At 42.8% G+C, this 21,514-nt stretch overlaps 2 protein-coding genes and 1 long non-coding RNA gene across 4 annotated transcripts in view; 1 reads left to right on the top strand and 2 right to left on the bottom strand.

Moving 5' to 3' along the window:
* Positions 1-3,616, bottom strand: part of LOC142086049 (uncharacterized) — a 50,379-nt gene extending 46,763 nt beyond the window's left edge. Inside the window, exon 1 of the long non-coding RNA XR_012674948.1 lies at positions 3,490-3,616. This is a non-coding gene — a long non-coding RNA (uncharacterized LOC142086049). The remainder of the gene's footprint in view (positions 1-3,489) is intronic.
* A 180-nt stretch (positions 3,617-3,796) lies between these two features.
* On the top strand, positions 3,797-17,812 carry RBSN (rabenosyn, RAB effector). Of its 2 annotated transcripts, XM_075158504.1 has the most exons (12): positions 3,797-3,918; positions 4,500-4,781; positions 5,129-5,272; positions 7,122-7,222; positions 7,850-7,895; positions 8,008-8,169; positions 9,085-9,326; positions 10,398-10,468; positions 12,140-12,226; positions 12,712-12,814; positions 13,240-13,314; positions 14,226-17,812. In XM_075158504.1, the coding sequence occupies exons 2-12, from the start codon at positions 4,619-4,621 to the stop codon at positions 15,360-15,362; spliced, it is 2,331 nt and encodes a 776-aa protein (XP_075014605.1). In that variant the 5' UTR covers positions 3,797-3,918; positions 4,500-4,618; the 3' UTR covers positions 15,363-17,812. The 2 variants fall into 2 exon arrangements, with proteins under 2 accessions (XP_075014605.1, XP_075014606.1); XM_075158505.1 differs by lacking the exon at positions 12,140-12,226 and having other exon boundaries at positions 3,799-3,918.
* Positions 17,813-18,749: 937 nt separating this feature from the next.
* MRPS25 (mitochondrial ribosomal protein S25) lies at positions 18,750-20,537 on the bottom strand. The gene is made up of 4 exons (XM_075158519.1): positions 20,121-20,537; positions 19,904-20,010; positions 19,366-19,453; positions 18,750-19,130 (listed from the first exon to the last, which is right to left on the bottom strand). The coding sequence occupies exons 1-4, from the start codon at positions 20,252-20,254 to the stop codon at positions 18,938-18,940; spliced, it is 522 nt and encodes a 173-aa protein (XP_075014620.1). The 5' UTR covers positions 20,255-20,537; the 3' UTR covers positions 18,750-18,937.
* Positions 20,538-21,514: the final 977 nt, after the last annotated feature.

Here is a 21,514-nt window from a genome sequence, read left to right as displayed (position 1 = left end):
AACTGAACTGCCTGGGTCATCAGGGCCTCACAGCTCAAGAGGCAGAACTATCCTGCCTGCTGCAGGAGAAAAATCTTTAAAACAAATGGCTAAGCAGCCCCATGTGCTGTGAAATCCACTGCAAAGGCCCCCAGCAGGTCTTCGGTTGCTCTCAGACGTGCTTGGTGTGCCATCTAGTGACAGGCACGTCTTCCATTCCCCATCTACCCCTTTTCTTGTCCCTTCTCTACACCCAGTAAATGAACAAAACATGCAGATGAAACAGGAACAAGAAAACTGACATGCCTACAGAAACCCCCCTACAAGCCCTGCATCTAGTATTACCTTTTCTTTTTCACTTATTCCCACTATCACTCTTCTCATACTCACTACTCTCCCATCCAAGCACAGCTCTTCTAGAGACACTTGTATTGCTAGAGCATTCTTTCATTGGCTCAGTGAGTTACAAATCACTGGCCTCAACAGAGGTCTGGACAAAAGGAGCAAGGTAACAACAAAGAGAGAGGTAATTAGTTGCACCTGAGCTTTCCCAAGGCACAAGCATGGTTCAGTGCTAGGAAGCAGCCCAGCTCCAGCAAATCCAGGGGAAGGAGGATGACACCACAGCAGGTTGAACCCTCAAAGGCGCTGAGCCTCAGGCTGGTTCCTGCTCTCTTCCTCCAAGGACAGGAACACAACTGGGAAAAACAGTACCCTGTGTTGCTCCAGGTTTGCCCCCCTCCAGCATTAAACTGCAAACCCCTCCTCCTGCCCTCTTCCTCCTACCCCAAACAAAGTCCTCAGATCAGTACACAGGTGCCTCATCAGGGATGGGGATCAATTAAACCCTGGATTTTCCGGTCTGTTTTGCAAAGAAATGTTGCCTTATGGACAAGCTAATGCAATTCTTAGCTTCCAGTCTGAAAGATACAGCAGATACATGGGGTAATACAGGGATACTTCTGCATAAGTGAGTATTGTAAGACATAAACAAGTGGAAAAAATAGAGGCTGAGGGCCAAACTCCCATTTGGTGAATCAAAGGGAAATACAATGGGATTTACAAACTGTTCCTTTAAAGCTTGCCTGCAGTGCCTTCCTTTGACTTCTTTCAGAACTGTAAAAAACAACTCACATAGTACAGAATTAAAGACAACTTCAAAACTGTGAACATAATCCACATCCTTAATGCTTTCCTTGAAGGAAGTGTGTGCCTGCCCCAAAGAATGGCACAAAATGACTCTGCTGGCATTATCACAGAGGTAATAATTTGAATTTTCCAGCACTAAGCAGATGCACTTACTATTAGAAGCATCCTTAATGTCCAAAAATCTGCTAGCTGTACTAGAGAAACAAGAAAATATTGTAATTCCTGAATTCAACAGTTTTTAATTCTAGGATTTTCCAAGATAAGGAACACAGTCAGAATTAATATGAATCTGGGAAAGCAGAAATTCAAAGTGCTGTAGCTATCCCAAATTTGTTCCCCCTCTGTTTCTTTCTGTAACACGGGTTCTTGAATGTGATGCTCACAGGAAGAGTAAGAGTCTATATAGGACCTAATGTAGAATAACTGCTGTTCCACAATGACTGTTCCAGGGTTTTCCCTGTTCAGATAAGGCTTAAAGTCTTGGACCTGAAACTGATGCAGATAACCATTCCCTGTTGAGAAAGATCACAGCAGACTAATTCACATACTTCTGTAGGAAAAGGTGCCTTCTTAGGGTGTGAACACAGTAAGAGAGATCAGAAAATAGGCATCAGGGGAAAAAAAGAGGAGAGTGAAGGATGATAGTAATGAGAGAAGATGTTTATTAATGGAAGCCCCAATTCCAAATATAGGCCTATGCAATGAGAAAACCCAGGAGCTTTGATGAGATGTGCATGCTAGAAGGCTTTGCCAGCTCAGAACTGAGTATATTGAGCACATCTTGGCAGGCCTGTTCCATGTGTCGTTAAATCCTTCCAGCTAAGTCTGGAAGAGGCCAAAAATATATTTTATATAACAAAAGCAGCACGAGAAGTCAGATGGTTACTTCTGTTTTTTTCCTTTTCATCCTTTAAGTACCGTCCTTCTTTACCATACACTGCTAGTTTCATTTCTAGTCCCTATAGGCTGAGGACTTTTCAAGTTTTAAAGTGAAACTGGTAACACTTAAAAATATTTTCAGGTTCTTAAGACCTGGGGGTTAATACAGCCCCTTAACTTATTAAATAAATTTAAAAAATTTATCAATCATACCTTCTAAAAAAAGTTTAACAGCTTATAATTTACCTGAGTGCACTGCAGCGAGAGTACCTGACCAGGCAGCTTTTACAGCATGGTAAGATCTCTTATCAGTTTTTAATATCAAAGAGAAATTGGGTCTGCGTTTTGCATGCTGAATAGGAAGGTGACTGTAACTGGGGTTCTATGTTATTTTCACAGCTAACTTTTTCTCTACTCATAACTGAATCAAGACTGCATGGTTTTGAAAACCAGAGTGTAACGGTTCTTAACAGGAAACTGTACATGTGAAAAATCAGAGAGTTTGACTGTTTATAACATTCGTTTACTCCTATGGTTATATCAGTTCAGTTTTAAGACTCTGATTTCCCATTATACTTTTGCTGGATGATGGAACTATAAATACAAACCAGGTGAAATTAATTGATGATGTGACAAGGTGCTGAGAGTGGTCATGTAATAGTCAGCCCAGAAAGACCAGATTGCAGGAATGAGACCAAAATTTGGAATGCCTACTAAAACCAGCTTGTGGATGAATCCCTCATCTCACCGGGACCATCTGATATCCTTTTGCTGGGATTTGAAGTCCCTAGGAGTTGGGCATCTAGTTACAATTCATGCCTTGGAAAACACCCCCACCCGATCCCTGTTGAAAATGTTTTAAAGGACTTAACTTCAACGATAGAAGTGCAGGACATTAACAGTGAAAATCCTAATGGATACGACTCGAGTGTAAATAGCATTGTCACGTAAGAAAATCTCTGCCTCCAAAAGCCTGTAATTCAAACAGATGAAGCAGAAGTATGGTTACACACTCCTATTATTTCCTCCATACACCAGGGCATGGGACAGCACAGATTTCTGCCAGTTGAGACTAAACAGAAACTAGCATCAGAAAGGGGATATTGAAAAGCTTCTGCCATTGTTTTACACAACTATTTTGTCAGGCGGCAAGAGCAAGTAGTAGTGGGATTCCCGGATTCTATTTGTGGTTCTCTGAGTAGCCTGTCATCTAGTGCTCTGGTTTACAGTTTTGGAACACTTTCTTTTGAATGACCTGGCAGGCTAAGAAAGGGAACATCAGGCTTGTCGTTGTTAGCAACGCTGGTCCTCTTCCCAGCACGCTCAGTAATAAGGATACAAAGCACAAAGCCGCCAGCAGCTAGCAGAAGAGGTAAGTATGACGCCAGATATCCCGAAGCAGCCAGAGAGGGGGGCAGCCTCCCCCGCCCCAAGCTCCCGAGAGGATTCTGTCACCAGGATCTCATGCTCTCTCACACACACCTGCGAGCCTCGGGACGCTCCAGCAGGCCCCTTGATTAGGGCCTATTCCAGGGCGGCTGAAAACAGCGCAGCGGCCACCGCACCTCCCTTCGGGGAGCCGGAGGCCGACGCCCAGGCCGGGCCGCCGCCGCCGCCGCCGCCGCCTCCTCCGCCTCCTCCCCCCCCCCCCGCCCCGCAACCGCCGCCCCCGCCCTCCATCGATAGCTCTGCGCTTGGCAACGGAGGCCTTAGCTGGGCCTCGCATCTCCCTCCGGTCCCGGATGAGCCCTCCCTGTCCCCACCCTTCCCGCCCATCGATATCTCGGCGTTCGCCCCGCCCTCCGCCGGGCTCTACCGCTCCCGGGCGGCCGGGACGCCGAGCGGGTGGGAGCGCGGCGGGCCGCGCCTTCCCTGCTGTTGGAGACACGCACCTCCTGCCTAGGCGCTGAGGTGAGGCCCGGCTGCCTGCCTCAGGCCTGGCGGCCCCCCTCGGCCGGGCCGGGCCGGGGGCCCCGAACGGCCGCTCCTCCGGCGGTCGGCGCGAGCGTTAAGCCCCACCCCTTTCCCTGCGTGCCCCCCGCCCCGGCCGCGCGGGGGCAACGGGCCCGGCGCGTGCTGCCTCTCCGCGCCTGCGCAGGCAGCCTCTTCCTGCGCCCCCCCCGTCAGGGGCGAGCCGCGCCCCGCCGGGCCGGGCCGGGCCGGGCGGCGGGCTGCAGGCTGCAGGCAGTGCTGGCCCCGCGCCCCCTGCTGGCCCCGGCTGCGGTTTGCCGCTCCTAGTTCGCCACCCGACTTCTTCCGAAGCGAGGCTCGAACAGGCTGCTCTCCTCCCCCCGTGCGGGGCCCTCGGGCCCCGGGGGCACCGGACGGGGCGCGCACGGGCGCTGCCGGCCGAGTGGGTGCCGCATGCGGAGCGGCGGGACGCGGCCCCCGCCCCGCCCGGGGCCTCGGCGTGGGCGCCTGCTGGGCCGCGGAGGGGCCAGGGAGGGCGTGGGGTGAGGCTGGGCCGACGCCGCTGCCCGGGTTTCTTTCAGAAAGCCGCGAAGGACGATGCCGCCCCCGCGCTTCGTCCCTGCGAGGCGGCCGTGCCCCGCGCTGCTGCGCCGCTGCTGAAACCGGGGAGCGAGCGCTGTCCGCCCGCGGCCGGGCCGCCATGGCGTCCGGCTGTCCGCCGCCCTTCGGTGACCCGGGGGAAATGAGGGAAGGCTTTCTGTGCCCGCTGTGCCTGAAGGACCTCCAGTCTTTCTATCAACTTCGGTCGCACTACGAGGAGGAGCACTCAAGCGAGGAGAGAGATGTCAAAGGACAGCTCAAAAGTAAGAAGCACGACAGCTGTTTTAATGCATTCGGTTTTGCCGTGTAGAATTCCATACGACAAAAGCTGCTCGTACTGTGAGCGTTTTCAAAATGTCTAAGAATACTGAAATATTAATTGAAGTGCATTCCAAGTGAGGTATGGGGTTCCATTTTACTATAAATTGCCTTAGGCCAAGGCATAATTTTTACATTATTCCCGGTACTTTCAGTAAGTAAATTCTAAAGCAGGCACTTAAAAGACATCACTCTTCAAATGTCTGTTTTACGCATGATTTTTATTACTGGCCTTTTGGAGTTATTCGGTGACTACCTGCCATGTTTGATAACTTGGGTTTATCTTTTTCAGATCTAGTCCAGAAGGCCAAAAGAGCAAAGAAGAAATTGCTGAAACGAGAAGGAGATGACAGAACTGATTCTGGATCTCAGGAACGATATGAGTCATTCAGCTATGGTGGAGTAGATCCATACATGTGGGAGCCCCAGGAAGTAGGTAGGAGAGCTGGAAAGCGATACATGGTGGGGATAACTTCTCTTTTGATCTTAATTGGGAAACTGCTACGGTATTGCTGAAGTTGCATGGAATTGTGTTTGTATTCTGTTTGATTCACTGTAGCATGGGGTTATGGGTTGCATATTGATTTTGTGCAGTCTCCCTACATTGTGTGGGGTGATGGGGAAAATGCAGATAATGGGGAAAAAAATGCATGGAATCAGTACCCCAAATAACCTTGAGAGCAGGATAGCTGTTTGTCATGTCATTGTGCCTGAGCTGTTGAGGCCTGCTGGATATGCATTTACCTCTGTGCATCTCGCTTTGTCGAGGCGTTCTGCAACCATCTTGTGGCTTTTTACAAAACAGATAATCCACTAATTAATAATTAAGCTATTGCTATATAAAATCTCCAGCTTTTGGGCTACACTTAAAGTAGTTGTTAGTTTACATGTCTTGTCCATTGATTTAAACTCTTTCAGCTTTTTCCTTGGTTTTGAGGTGTAGATCATTTCTCATTAAAAAGAGGTTTACTTTAAAACAAACAAACAAACAAAAAAAAAAACACAGAACAAAAAAAAAACCCAAACCCATGCCTCTGAATATAAATCTACATTTGTAGAATTTCAAGGATAAGTTGACTGAGCCTGTAATTACAAATACTGCTATTGAAATTGCCTGAAATATTATGTTATTTTCAGGGGGAGGAAGCAGCGCTATCTCTGGTGGCTCCTGGGAAAGTTTCCCCTGTGCTGCTGATAGACCAGGACTTAGTCCTTTGGGTCTGCAGAGTCTGAGTTCTGTAGATTGTTATACTTTTGACTTTATAACTATTTCGGCAGCAATCATAGTATAAATATTAGCTAAGAATACATTTAGGCAGTGAATTAGCAGACGGTTTCTGAACATTAGAGAAGTGAGAACTGTTTTCTGATCAGAGTGGAGAAGATGAACCTTACGGATTTTAGGATGGAATTTGGTAGGTTTGTGAAAGGGACTGTGTGATGTCTCCTAAGCAGTGGCTGAATTCAGTTACCCAGAGGGGCCCTTTCATTCCTATGAATTCAGCTTTCGACGTTTTTTGGTTATTTCATTAGCATGAGGAAGTGAGATTCTTACACTTACATAGGTAGTATCAAAAAGCAACATCTAATTTTGTGTTCTATCAGTCAGAAGATTTTTTTTTTATTATTTTGTCTTTGATTTTTAATACCTGGCTCATCCGACTCGGAAAAGGATCAAAATTTAAACTTGAAACCAATGTTGTCGAGTATGAATTGTACATTTTTAAATAGATGCTATATTGTTCTTTTGTATACCTGGTGATCAGTTTTCTGTAAATCTGAATTGTCATCAAGGATTTGATTCAGACTCCTAAAGGTGGAAGGATGATCAGAAGTCTGAAAGAGAAATTGCTGTTGCATAGACTCCCAATAATCATTGGACCTGGCTCTTCCCTTTGTTCAACATGTAGCCAGGAAACTAAGGGGAGTTGGTTTTGAGAATACTACTAGTTGATAATAGCTTGCCAAATATAACTGAGGGATGAATAGGGGGGGAAAAAAAATTTGTGGCAGATCTTCTCTTTAACATAGTGCCTGTTGTTTTCTGTAGTAGAAATAAAACACTGTTTATTGCTAGCCTGGAGATTAGGCTTTAATCTGCATGTCTTTAGAGCAGCACTGTGAAACTTTAGGATTCTAATGTGTCTTTAAGATACGATTTGAACATGAGAAATAAATCATGAAGAGACAGCTGTCTGTCAAGAGGCATTTAAATGCATGTAAATACATACAGAACACATACAGAACACCTGGGTGACTATGAAAACTTTCTGCTATCTCTCCAGGTGCTATGAGAAGCCATCTTTCTGATTTCAAGAAACACCGAGCAGCCAGGATTGATCACTATGTAGTTGAAGTCAATAAGTTAATAATCAGGTTAGAAAAGGTAAATTTGCTGCTTTTTAATATTCTAGCCTTCTGAATGTTTCCTACATTAAAAAAATTATATTTTAGTATGAAGTGTGCCCGTTTATCTAGCAGTGTACTTCATAAAGGATTCTAAACTATGACTCTCTTCAGACATTACTGTTTTCCTTTTTTATCCTTGAGTACTGTGCTTGGTCTGACCCTGTACTGTGGATATGATTTCTGTTTCTATGCACTATTTTCAAGCTGAAGATGCTACTTTCACATGCTTCGAAAACCATCTGTTTCCCTGTATATTTTCTCCATCTTTTACTTTGCTAAATTTCTCCCTAATGTTTTTGTCATGATTCTTCCAGCTTCTCATTCTTCAAAATCTACCAATGATATACTTACATTTTGGCTCAGATGCAGTAATGTTGGATGCTGTAAGGATTATGTCGACAATGCTCTGATTTGTATGGGTTTGGCAGTCATTGTTTAGCACTACTTGTATGAATACGGCATTAGAAATAAATAGGAAATTTGCGGGAATCTGGTGTAAAACAGACTGAGACTCCTATCTCTTTTTCTCATTGGGCTGGGTTGTGTTGGGTTTTTTCCTTGCAAAAATACAATTTTCTTGAATGTATTGTTTATCTTCTACTAGCTTACATCGTTTGACAGAGCAAACACTGAGTCAGCTAAAATAAGAGGTTGGTATGAGCTTACCTCAGACTATTTGCTCTTATAGTTCAAGCAGCTGAGGAATTAATAGAATGAATATCCTATCTTGTGTGTGTTCCACCCCCTCTTGCCCGATCACAGCTATAGAGAAATCTGTTGTGCCTTGGGTCAGCGATCAGGATGTTCCGTTCTGCCCAGACTGTGGCAATAAGTTCAGTATTCGAAACCGACGTCATCACTGCCGCCTTTGTGGGTCTATTATGTGCAAGAAGTGCATGGAACTTGTCAGTCTTCCTTTGGCAAGTAAGTACAGTGTGTGGTGTTAATTCCTCCTTTCCTTAGCTCACAGCCAGGTACTGACTGCATCCTGGCTTTTTGCCATTAGGAAGAAAGTGGCTGGTAATATTCTGCCTGTGTGGAAAACTTGGTCCTTCATGTGCCAATCAGTTTCACGCAGACACTTATCTGTGAAACAGAATAAGAACAATAATTTCTCCATTCTTTGTCTCTGTTTCTTCTTCAGATTTGGAAGTGTTGCGTAACACTGAAAAAGTTACTAGAAGAAGTAGTAGTATATACTACTAGTAAATATACTAGCAAATATAATTAACATTTAGTGTCTTATTCTACTGAGTACCATAACTATGAAGGTATTAACTTTAGGAATTATAACTGCCAAGGTTCTTGACATTTAAAACTATTGTGAATTTTCTAGTCTTGCCCATGGTTGTCCAAATGCTGACATTACGGAAATTCATCCACAAGCCTTTAAGAAACCCTTCAAACTTCAATTTCCACATCTAGTGCATTGGAGAGGAAACCGTATTTTCTGTGGAAATAAATGACATTAACTGTGCTTTTTGGAGCATTCAAGCACAAAACATGGACAGCATTAACATATCTGTTCTTCCAGACACTATTCTATAACTATGCAAGCTCCAGCATGAGAATGCTTCTAGGCGTAAGCAAAGTAGGTGGTTCTCAGCAGTCTGCTCTCTAGCTGCTTTTAGAATGGAGCAGGATTTACAGAAAAGACCCGAATTCTGACTTGCAGTCTTGGTAGTCGTGGGTTCCTTGCATGTCTTTCAACAGACTGTTTCAACTTGGTTTCCTAATATTACCTGAATGTAAAGTTTCTGTTAAAGTGCAATTCATTTGTGTTGATAAAATCTGTTTGCTTCTCCAGTCACTGTAAAATTACCTGTGTATAATTTTTAGGCAAACTCACTAGTGCCAGCAAAGAGGCCTTGGGTTCTCATACTAGCCCAAACTCCTCACCTAATAGCGTCCATGGCTCCCGCCGTGGCAGCATTAGCAGCATAAGCAGTGTGAGCTCAGTTCTGGATGAGAAGGATGATGACCGAATCCGTTGTTGTCGGCACTGCAAAGATACCCTGTTGAAAAGAGAACAACAGATTGATGAGAAAGAATACACTCCAGACATTGTGAAACTCTATGAGGTAAATCAGACTCTTTGCTGCTTTCATCCTCGCTGTATTTATCTGCAGTTGTCACTACTTCATTTTTGGCTTGTTATCTCATGTCCAAGCTCTTACTTTATGACTTAATACTCACTTGTGTTACAATAGACTCTATTGGGTGTTTATGCCATGTAACAAAGATGTATCTGAAATGATGGAGCCAGTTGCCATATAGGATTTATATCCAATGACAGCTTCAAACATTCTTTTAAGATACGTCTTCATTCTCATCATCTGGAACTAATAGTTCTGAGATGCTGTCCTGGTTCCAGCTGGGACAGGGTTAACTTTCTTCCCAGTAGCTTTGGGGGGGTGTGCTGTGTTTTGGGTTCGGTGTGAAAGGAGCATTGATGGCCCATTGATGCTTTGGCAGTTGCTGGGTGATGCTTGCACCGGGAGGGGGGAGCACGGCTGCGTGGAGTTTATTTTTGCTGGCTGGGGTTAAACCACGACAGATGCCTCTCTCTTAAAATTGTGAACTATGTCAGCTGGGATTCCTCAGAACAGTTCTTGTTTAAACCAATTATATGCTGTGCACTTTGTTGACGGGCTGCACTGGAACTATAGGACTTGATGTCGTCAGCGCTGTTTGTCCTCACACTGATGGCACATGCTTTTTTGAACCATCTGTATCAATCAACAGCGTATGGCTGGAACATTGTGTTCAAATATGCTTTGAAAGCAGGTACTGACAATCATTAGGCATTTTTTCAGTAGAGTCCGCAAACCCCTCAGGTTAGTATTAATGGGAATTTCTGTTGGTGCTCTTTGTGAAGAGATTTAAGGCTAGAAGTTGTCCAAGTCATCCATTAAAACAGTTTCCGAATTCAAAATTCGCTTTGCAGCGGTACAGGGAGTCTTTCTCTGTTCCTGTCCATGCCATCTGTGTTCTGAAGATAACTGGAGGGTCTTGTTATCCTGAATAGTTAAATGGCTTTCATCACAGTTAACTTTGAATGTGCACAGGCAGCATGAAAGGTTTATGTCAGTATGTTCTTGCATTGGTGTTTTAATATAAGTTCTTTTTTTATACATTTTGTTTTAAACAAGAAACTCCGACTCTGCATGGAGAAGGTTGACCAGAAGGCGCCAGAATACATAAGGATGGCAGAATCACTGAAGTAAGCCCCATTTGCTGATTTTTTTTTTTTATTAATATATGTATTTTTCCTCCCAAAAAGTGTGGGAAGGAGTAAGGAAGTGGTGTGCTAAGGTGCAAGAGTATGTAAATTATAAAAAAAAGCATTAGATTATCTGTTGTCTTTTGGATGCTCTTCAAACAAAGTAGTACTGAATTAATTATTAATGGTAACATTGCATACAGAGAAGAAGTCTGATTTTTTTTTTTAAAGCCGCTTTCCAGTGAGGCGCCACTGTCATACTTGGACATGTCATCTTTGCAAAAAGGAAGTACAAGGCTACAATTCTTGTGTAAATGAGGCTCTTCGAAACAGTTGAAGTAGGGTATTACTGCCCTCAGCTGGACGGTATGGCTTCCCAGTAGCACCAGCAGCAAAGGATCGTTTGAATGCTGCTTACCTATTCTTGGGTAAAGCAAGCTACCTTCACCTGACCATTGTTCTAAATCTAGCTGGCCTGCCCTGTGCTGCAATGGATAAGCAGCATTCACATATCACACTTTTGTGCATAATTTCTTGCGGTAGTTTTCTCTCACTGGTGTACTTAAATCTCTCCAGCTATATCTGCGAGAGGTGGTGAGGTTATACTTCTGGCTTGTACAGTAGAGAAATACACACATTGGTCTTAGACTATGAAGCATGTCCGTTTGGGAAGTTAAAGTTAACAGGTATTTCTGTACCTGTCCTTTAGATCTGATGGTTGTAGAAAAATTAGGCTGTCATTCATCATAACAAAACTGTTTTGTAAGAACACGCCAAAAGGAAGAAAGAAGTATAGAAGGTGGAAAACATGCTAAGCTGTTACTGCTTTTTGTCATGACTTCATGAGAGCTGGTGTTATGTGGCTTGACAACTGGAGAAAAGTAAAAATATGAATGTCCTAGATAATGGAAGCACATGTCAGAAAACAACAGACTTCTTACTGATGAAATTAAGGATTTCTGACTAGTAGTGAGTCCCAGAAACTGGAATCATACGGATAGTTAAGTTGCTTTTGAGAGAGTGATCCTTATCTTTTATATTTGTGATATAAAAGGAGAGGGAAGCTAAAAACTGGTGAGGAGTATTCCCCATTAAATTCTGATTTGTTTTTTCAATAAATGAGAGATTCTAGGAAAGTGCATATAATTGTTTGTGTCCCCGTGTGGACAGTTGGTTACTAGCATCTTAAATATTATACCCATGTAGGGTTGTAGGCTTTTGCTTTCTGACAAACATTAGTAGAGATAACTATTTTACTTTAATGGTATAGTTAATTACTCAGTCAGTCAGTGTTTTTTCTGCACCCAATCGCCTGGAAAAAAAACCACAAAATAGATGCATTTGCTAAGTACGTGTATATTTTAGATATTATTGGTAGAGTGGCATTTTTGTGTTAAAATACAATTTCTCCTATAACAGTAAATAATAATACAATCATAAATAAAATGATCTTCTGTGAAATGTTCGTGTTCACAAGATTATTGTCACTTTCCACTTCCGTCGCAAAGAAAGGGTTTTTAAATACAATGAGTTTGAAATAAAATCGTTCAACCCCTTTAGTGTTAGCTATTCTTACCATTGTTGCATCTTAGACATGTTGGGATAACTTCTAGTGTTGTATGTATTGTTAGCTGGATGCATGACTTACAATAAAGTTTATTTATTTCTTAGTGCTGGGGAGACAACCTACAATCTTGAACATGCTAATGACTTGAGGGTGGAGATTCAAAAAGTATACGAATTTATAGATGCCTTAAGGTAAAAGAAGATCCCTCTCTCCCCCTGCCCCCAGTATCTCCCTCTGTTACGACTTCTCTGTAGTTTTTTCTCAGCTGTTGGTGTCTGTGTTTCTAGTAGCATACATATGCTTATTCATATGAATAATCAATTTGTCTGCTTAGTTGTAAAGAGCATGTGAAAAGGTAGATGCTGTTCCTATGCGCTATCAATTTCTGCTTCCTTTTCCAGCCTTAAAATCATGCATTCCTCTGCAGTGGAAATAACTAAGCACAGAGGAAACAAATAGTGGCACAGTTGTTTGTTCTTCTTTTTTTTTAAAAAAACAAAAACAAAAACCACACCAAAAAAACGTGGGAATGGAAAGTGTTATAACTTGTAATATCGAGAATGGTTTACCTAAAAGAACATCAGAAAATTTTCATCCAATGCTCTCTTTTTTTCTATTGCATTTTTGCTGGCCCTTGTTTTTGAACTGATGAGGCTGTATGTTTGCTTTGATTCAGTAAGAAGATTTTGAGTCTAGGCTTGCATGAAGATCCCCAACCTCATCCTAAAACACTGCAACTTCAGAGAATGATAAGATATTCAGCTACACTTTTTGTTCAGGTAAATGGAGCATATGTTATGAGCTGAATGTAAATTTTATATAGTGTTCTCCTTGCCAGGCATCCCCATGGTTAAAACTATTTTGACAGGAGGTTTAGTTTTATGCATTTTCTGTAGTTCCCCTAATGACTTATGGCAGCCTTAAATGAGCTAGCTTGAATACAGATAGTGTAGTCAGAGCAGCGTTGAGTTTAGGGACGTAAGAGAATGTGTGAATCTTGGCTTTGTCTCTTGCTGAGGTGTGAACCTAGCTAGCAGTACAGTTACGGCAGCAAAGATGTGCTCAGACTTGCGGCAGAGACTGCAGTGTAGGAGTACCTTTTATTTGTTTGTGGGGCATTCTGTTGGTGGTATCTCTCTTTTCAAGTATTTGAAAATTGGCTAAATGCCTGCAAGCAACACTGTAAATATTTCATTTTTTGCAGGAAAAACTGCTTGGCCTAATGTCCCTGCCAACCAAAGATCAGTATGAAGAATTGAAGAAGAGAAGACTGCATATGGTAAGACTGGTTAAGATCTGTTACATCTTGTATCAGGGCCTCCTTCAAGGGCTTAAGCCTAGTAGCTGTGTGTATATGAATAGTTGCCTTTAACATTGGATTTCAGTTTTTCGTTTTTTGATGCAGATCATTCCATACCCTTTTCCAGGGATTCATATAACATCATCACTGTATTTTATCCAGAACATAAGTAGGTGTGTACTGAGCAGCTGAACACTTCTAGAAGGCAGCAGTGACTTGGTTGCGCGTGCTGTTTCTGCTGCAGTGCATGCAGAGCAAGCCTGAAACTAAGTATGCTAGTTTACATGGATTTTCAAATTGTGTTCTGGAGTTCACTTGCACAAGTAGAATGTGGTGACTTCTTTTGGTGGTGAAAAAGGACATATTAGAATAAGGATGCCTCTTCAGAGAAAGAGGTTTTTTTCAGTTAGGAGGGAGGACATCATTAACTGTAAATTAAACCATCTTGAGGTAGAAGTTGAGAAATAAGAATTGTTGCACTCCAAAAGCTATTGATATCAGTGACCTTTAACACTGATGTTCTATTAGAGATGTCTGCTGTAGTCAGATGTGATATGGTTATTGTCCAAATCAATCTAGACCACTCTTTGCACAGTTGCATTAAGCATTTTTTTGCTCTATATAAAGCACTGTCACCGCTGCTACTTGCCCTCAACTTTGTAGAGGCAGATGTCATGGGATTGTGATCAATATCATCACAAACAAACTGAAGGGAAGCATTTAGGTAATACTATGAAAATAAGCATTTTCTGCAAAGTAACCAGAAATGCAGCTGCTATCATTCAGTGACAGCCAGCAATGTCTAAGATCAGCTAACTTCTTGTACCTATGGATATTTAGAACAGAATTTTTCAATCTCATGGTGTTCTCTACTACATTTTTTGTTTTAGGTGGCTCTTGAAACACATGGAAAACAAGAGGAAAAGCAGAAAGACTTCATCTCCAGATCTGCAGCCGCAGTTAATGGTGATGCAACTCACCTGAAAAAAGGAACAGTCAGGAAATCTGAAGGCTGGTTACCTACATCTAGCATATCGAGAGAGAGTGAGATAGCAGACCCACTTCTTCAGCAGATTGACAATATCACATCTTTTATTAAGCAAGCAAAGGCAGCTAATAGGATAGATGAGGTCCATATGTTGCAAGAGAACCTGAGGCAGCTTCAGGATGAATATGATCAACAACAAACTCTGAAAGCTATCGAGCTTTCTAAAAAACAGGCAGAAGAGGAAGAGATGCAGAGGGAGGAACTTCAGGTCCTTCGTGAAAAAGAGTGGGAAAGAGAACACCACAAATTCATGTCTCAGCATTCAAGGACATGCTCCTTAGACTTCAGAGAAGTGAAGCAGCATCAGCATGAAGTTGCAAAAGAGAATCAGAACTTGACAGCACATGCATTGGATTTGGATATTACTCAGATCAAAGGGGCCCCAAGTTTTGAAACGCCTGCTGTTGAGCAGCTGCCAGCTAAAGAGCACTTGATCTTCACACTCAAACCCCAGAATGTCCCACAGAGTGACAAAGACCAAGATCAGACAGCCTGTCTAAACCCCTTTGAAGATGAAGCAGATACCCCTCAGTTAGAGGAAGATCCTGCTAACCCATTTGCCAAAGACGCTTCTCCAGTGGTTTCTTTATCTAACACAGCTCTGCAAAGTGATAAAAAAGAATATAATCCATTTGAAAATGAGGAGGAGGATGAACAAACTAATGGAGCACCTCGCAGTATTTCAAACCCTTTTGAAGAGGATGAAAATCTGTTTCAAAAGCCTGGGGGCAGTTGGAATTCTGGGAATCCATTTGAAGAGGGATCCTCTACCAATCCCTTTGAAGTGGAGGATGGCAATGAGATCTCTGGAGAGGAGGCTATAGAGGAAGAGCTGCTTCTCCAACAGATAGATAACATCAAAGCTTATATATTTGACGCCAAACACAGTGGACGAATGGATGAGGTGGAGGTACTGACAGAGAACTTAAAGGAATTGAAGCGCACATTAGCAAAGCAGAAGGAGAAATCCAACTGCTGAAGCAGAAATAGGGCTATGTAATAATTATTTTAAGTTTGCTGTTAAATATGGGAAGGCAGAGCAGACACTTATGAACAGGAGTACAGATCACAAGTGGGAATTGGGAGAATCTTGACTTTTATGCACTTTCAATTAGGCATTTCCACTACTACTCAGTCTTGAAAGAATTATTGAGGTATGCTGCTGGTCTCAAATGCTTACACTAAGAAATTTTAAAATAACTTGTTACAACACTCTCTTAATGCTAACTGGTCTTATTGTGTGCTTATTTTGGTCAAAGTGGTTAAGTGCTAATAGGGAACTATGATTTAGAAATGGTTGCAATGGTTGGTTTGTCATCTTTTCCCCCTTTCTGTTGTGGCATTGGCCTTTCAAGTGGGACTTTGCCTAAAGAGAGACAAAAACTCTTCTAAAACTTCTGTATCCTCTGATAATGACACAGTGCAATAGCTTAATTGCCTAATGGTGTTATGAGAAAGTGCTGTTAAAAGGCTACTGTGATTCTTTGAGGTGCAGAATATATAGGCTTGCAGACCAATTTTGTGCAATGCTAATAGATAAAAGGGATTTTAAGACTGAGAAGAACTTTATAACTGATCTTAGTATGAGTAACTTTTTAATGTGTTTATAAAAATTCCCAAGTAAAATTTGAATGCTGACTTTCATCACTTTCAGTTTCGCATTTGCTCTGAGCACAAACTACAGTGTAATAGAGCGCGCCATGCTGGCTTCAGAGATGTGCTTGCGAGGGAACCAGCATCTACTCATTTCCACGGAAAAGAGCATCAGGCTAGCACTATTTCAAACTACAGTACAAAGGGTGACCCTCCAATTCCTAATTATCTTACGGAATCTACACATTCCTTCAAATTCTCTGGGTGACGGAATGATCATGTTTGTCATATTTGTGAGACTGGAACCCTCTTTTTGTAGCATTCAAGGAACAAAAATCTTGTTTACAATGGAGAGCTGAAGTGCCACTGAACTGGAATCTTGTGAAAGCTGGGAGACAAAGTCTGTGGCTGCAATAGTGCATATTTGATTCCCCTCGGAAGTTGTTATGAGAATCAGGCATGTCTGCCTTAAACAAGCTCTGAATTGGAGTCATCCTGTGGTCCAGGGGATGAGTAGGTGATGGCCAGCACCTGCGATGCAGGAGGGCTCAGAGCCGGGCTTCTGAAGATAGGTATCAGAAATGTAGGATCACTTCAGGGTTAGGTCAGCCTGTATCTTTGCGAAAGATGGAGCCTGATTTTTAACTTTGAAAGGCAGAGGTCCATCATCAGGCATCAGTGTTTGAAAGCGTGGTGGGGAAGAGTTGGTCTAAAGGGTGTATTTATTTAAAGCTGAAATAGAGGAAAATCAGGCAGATCACACTGTATAGCACTAATAGTAGTGGACTTACTCAGAAGTGTAAACTTTTATGGAATGGAACATGTCTTTTAACTATGTCTCTGATAATATATATTAGCATAGCTGTAACCCAAGCATTGCGTAATACTTCAGAGACACAAATAATTATGCTACCTAAAGAGCAGGAACTCTAGCATTATTTTGCTGTAAATAAATGGAGGTAGGGACTTGCGGAACTGTTGTTTTAAAAAGCCAAACCACCAATATCCTCACTTAATAGCACTAGTAACTGATCAAAACAACTTAAGAGCAGCCAGTTAAGGACAGCTGATGTTCTTCTTACTGTAGCCTAAATCTGAAGTTGAAAGGTGTGCAGAACAGGTTGTCTTAAGACCATGAAGTTTTTAGACTGAGATGTTTCATTAGTCTTGATTGAGTCCCTGAATGTTATTTTGCACCAAGTGAAATGAACAGAGGATTCTGAAAGGTTGTAAACTAACAAAACGTGCACTGTGGCACCAGATTCACAAAGGCAGCAAAAAATAAATGGTAAGATAGCTAAATGTAATCCCTGGAATTGTTTGTTTTAACAGAAATAGTATAAGGCAGCTATTTAAGACAGACTTGTTTGCTAGTCAAGGGGATTGCTCCCTGCACTGTAACCTGAAGCTTTTTTTGGTATCAACATGAAAAAAATGTTTCAGTGGCTTCAGCTTTCACATTTTAAAAGTGTTTTTTTTCCTTGTTGCAACTATCCTGCCTTGTTTGTATTTTCAGTCTAATACACTAATAATTAAAGTATCCTTATTGTACATGTAATAATGTAGTGTTACAGATAAGACTAGCATACCTCATAACCTTTGTCAGTGTTAAATGTGATAGATTAGACATCTGATACTAAAGTAATCTCCAAAGTGAAGACCTTTTATGCTGGTATTCGGACTGCTGTGTGGCTCATAAGGCACAACGGAATGAAGACATCTTAACCATAAAGCTCAATAAATAGCTAGCGTTGACTTTTGTTAAAAATGCATGCACTACTATGTATGGAAACTTTGTAAACAGAGATGAAATAAAACAACATGTTTATTTTGTGCTGTGTTCGTCCTTGACAATTTTTACAGGACGCTTGAATTGCTGTGAAATTTTGTACTTGACCATTAGTTCAGAAATGCTGAAACACAGTTCTACAGTAATCTGCATATATAAGCCTGACTTAAGGTATGTGCAATTACCAAATTCCAAGCAATATAGTACTATCTATCATATGTTTATATACTATTATAGGTATAGTCTAATTGTTTGGTGATGCAGAAGCTATGATGATTTAGAATGGTTTTTTGACCATGTGCAGGGAGCAGGAGTGTTTGAGGCAAGAGTTACACAGCGGCACTGGACTTTGAAGCATAATGGACTTGCTGGCTAGAAGGTGCTGGAAGTTGATAAATCTAGACACAGTTCTCCTTTGTATGGCTTTTTTTTTTTTTTAAGGAAGATTTTAGGAAATTGTCTTAATTTAAGAGTAGCTTTGAATTTTTTTTGGACAATATAAAGATAATTGTAAAGCATTATCTTTTAAATACCAGCTTACATGTTCTCCTTTACCGCCGATATCCTTGACTTGATCAGTGCTTCTCAGAGCTGCAGTATAAACTGCAAAAGTTGTATCTTCTTGTAAATGAGGCTTTTCACTGTTTCTGAGTGGTAACTAAATAAATTAAGAAAAATCACCACATAGTTTGAGGCTGGAGCTACATTATCATTTGGCTGTCTTCAGTTAGTACAAGATGGAAATCAGCAGGAACACTTTTACACCACTTTCTATAAATCATGGTATTCAGTGCTGCTTCTAAGATAAATTAACTTTTTAGTCTAGTCTCTCTATCCCAAAGCAAACATGATCTTGTTTTTGCCATAACCTTATACATGCAGGCATGAGTAGGAAATAGGGCTCTAGTCATTCCGTTTTCCTTGTTCTGTTTTCCTTCTATGCAGTGTTGACTGTAATGCTTTGTATAACTGGCACCAAAAAGCTGGGGTTTTAACTTTTATTTATTTGTCACTTTAATTATTCTAGTGGTAGCTTTAAAAAGACTTATGAGACAAGGTTGTCTGTATTATATGAACTTGCTTGTTCCTGTTTCCAGGAGCTGTTAGCTCTTGTCTCTCACTGAAGTACCTTGATCATCCAGCCCTGAGGTAAAACTGCATGACTTGAGATGTCAGGCTGATGCTTCATTTTTCACAGCAGCTTTGTATTTTCCCCTCATCTCTTTGGGCAGTGGCACAAAAGCAGGGCAGGGAACTTGGCCTTCAATTTCACACATGCATTCTCGCAGATGGTACTTCTTGGGCCCAAAAGTTGCTGGATGTGATAGTTTTTTCCTTTCTCTTTCCTCTTTTTCAAGCGTTTCTCTAGAGAAGAGATGTTTGTTACTATCAGAAGCCTGAATGGCAACATTTCCTCTCCCCTCCCCAGACCCAATTTATCAGAAAGATGGATTTACAGTTCCTAGCTTGTGGACTTTACCTAACTCGTCAATTTTGTCTGGGAAAAGTGGTATTTCCTTCTGTATACCTGACAAAAGTTTGCAGGGATTGTATTATGATGTATGCTGGACTGTACATTAGCTTATTAAGTGTTACTTACTTGCTTTTCCCCAAGATTTTTTTAATGTGCTCAGTTATCTCTTTGTTGGTTTTATCTTCCACGTCAACCAAAACTTGTTCTCCGTTGTCTGTCAAGAAAGATTTGTAGTAGTACATCAAATAGTACCCCTTCCCTACCACATGCTGTTTCACAGTAGCTGCAAAAAGTGTTTTAAACACAAAACTAAGACGTGCATCTCTACTACAGTACTGTACAGTACTGAAACAATGTAATGTTTCAATAGGAAAAGCAAAGTCTTCATCTAGGACACTCGAGGACAGCTGGCAGAAGTGTGAGGCAGTGGCGGTGAGCACAGGGTGTGTGCTAAGGTACAAAGCTACTTTTCTAATCAAGCTCCCTTCCCACTTCGCAGGCCGAGACGCGGGGTCCAAGTTAGAATGACGGAAGCGCGACTCAAACCACGCTTCTGCTCTGATGCCTCCTGCAGTCGAACCTGCTCGGGGGAAGCCCCGCTCGGGGCTCACGGCGGCACGGGGGGCCCGGGGCCGGAGCGCCCTCCGGTCGCGGCGGCACTTACCCAGATAGAACCGGAGGAAGGGCGAGGGGGTCATGTTCCTGAACAGCATGATCTGCACCCAGGGGTTCTTGTACTGGATCTGGGGGATGTTGAAAAACACGAACTTTCTGGAAAGGAGAAGAAAAACACAAACGCAAGCCGAGATGCCTCTGAGGACGGCACAGTCCCCGCGAGGTCTCCGAGGAAGGCGCAGACCGCTCCGCGCCCCCGCGCTCACCTGGCACCCTCGCTCAGCTCTCCCGCCGTGTTGTAGTTCACGGTCATCACCTTCACCGAGCTCTTGAAGATGACGTCGCCCTGGCTGAGATACTGCAGCGTCCGCCTGATGGGGAACCTGCCTTTCATCGGCATGGCGGCGGCCTGCGCCCGGCTCGGCTCCGCCGCCGGGCGGAAATGGCGGGAAGCGCCGCCCCGCGCCGAGAGCGGCGGGAGCCGTAGTTCCCTCAGCAGCCGCGCCGGCTCCTCAGGCGAAGCGGTGAAGCAGAGTCTCCCTCCGCCGGCCCCGCCGCGCAGCTCAGCGGACGCGGCCCCGCCGCGCAGCTCAGCGGACGCGGCCCCGTGCCGGGGCTGGGGGGGCGCCCTGCCGGGGCTAGCGGCGAGGGCAGCAACTTGCAGAGGCGAAGGTGCTGCTTAAACTGCAGGCGGTGATGTCTGCGCGGGCCTCCCAGCTGTCGCTCCTGCCCTCTTAAAGAGATTTGTACGGTTCAGAGAAGTTGCACAAAGCCGGATGTCTTTTTCAGCAGTATTTTGCAGTTTATCTGAGAATCTGCGTTTTGCAGATTAGCAACAGTTTTGTGGCTACTAAAAGCTTGCATGTTCAAGAGAAGGCTGCCTGGGTTGGAGGCGGCGATCCTAGGCCACGCGCCGCAGTCATGCCTGGTTCAGGACGTCCCTGAGCCGTGAACCGCACCGTGAACGTGCAAGAGCGTTGGGGCACGTTCGCGTGTTCATGTGCTCATCCCCAGCCAGCCGCTCTTGGCTAGCGTCTCGAAAAGTAAGTTGGGCTGATGCTCTTAATAAAACAAAGTCAAAACCACCCCAAACCAAGTATTTTGGCAGCAAAGGTAATCAGAAAGGGTGACATTACAAGTAAGGTATCCTGTTGTGACAGCTAAAGTGGGAGAAATAACTAGTTAGTAACAATTTAAGGGAAGTAGAAGAGTTGGAACATGAACTAAAACATAAAGGGCTGCAATCCCTCTCCCTGGTTAAAAAAAAAAATCACATGCATTTTTTTTACTTCATTTTTGGTTATTTCCCTTTGTAGTAACATCATATCTTGATGCAAATTAAATTTCTGAAACATGCTATTGGCAAGGAGGTTGTGTGTTTTGGTTTTTTTTTTACTTTTCCACTATTACTTTCATTTAAGTGGCTAAAGAAACATAAAAAGCAACTCAATTTAATACATTATTTGACATGGCATGAATAAATGTATGCTGTTGTCTGTAACAAGCCAGACAGCTCTCCTGAATGCAAAAAAATGCATTTTGTATTCAACGAATATTTGCCTGACTCGATGCGTGAGTTCATGCTGCAAGATATACAAATGCTCTGAAGCATTTCCTACATGAAATTCTGTCAGTGCACACTGATCTTGACTAGTAATAC

Source organism: Calonectris borealis, chromosome 10, assembly GCF_964195595.1.
Source record: "Calonectris borealis chromosome 10, bCalBor7.hap1.2, whole genome shotgun sequence".
In the NCBI taxonomy this organism is placed as follows: Eukaryota; Metazoa; Chordata; class Aves; order Procellariiformes; family Procellariidae; genus Calonectris; species Calonectris borealis.
This window is presented reverse-complemented; position numbering and strand designations above follow the sequence as displayed.

Excerpts from the sequence above, each read along its gene's own strand:
- RBSN (XM_075158504.1), top strand. The coding sequence starts at position 4,619 with ATGGCGTCCGGCTGTCCGCCGCCCTTCGGTGACCCGGGGGAAATGAGG. Across the intron at positions 8,170-9,084 it reads TGTCAGTCTTCCTTTGGCAA|GCAAACTCACTAGTGCCAGC; the intron begins GTAAGTACAGTG and ends TATAATTTTTAG. Across the intron at positions 12,815-13,239 it reads CAGCTACACTTTTTGTTCAG|GAAAAACTGCTTGGCCTAAT; the intron begins GTAAATGGAGCA and ends CATTTTTTGCAG.
- MRPS25 (XM_075158519.1), bottom strand. The coding sequence starts at position 20,254 with ATGCCGATGAAAGGCAGGTTCCCCATCAGGCGGACGCTGCAGTATCTC. Across the intron at positions 20,011-20,120 it reads GAGCTGAGCGAGGGTGCCAG|AAAGTTCGTGTTTTTCAACA; the intron begins GTGAGCGCGGGG and ends TCTCCTTTCCAG. Across the intron at positions 19,454-19,903 it reads CTTCCTCCGGTTCTATCTGG|ACAACGGAGAACAAGTTTTG; the intron begins GTAAGTGCCGCC and ends CTTTCTTGACAG.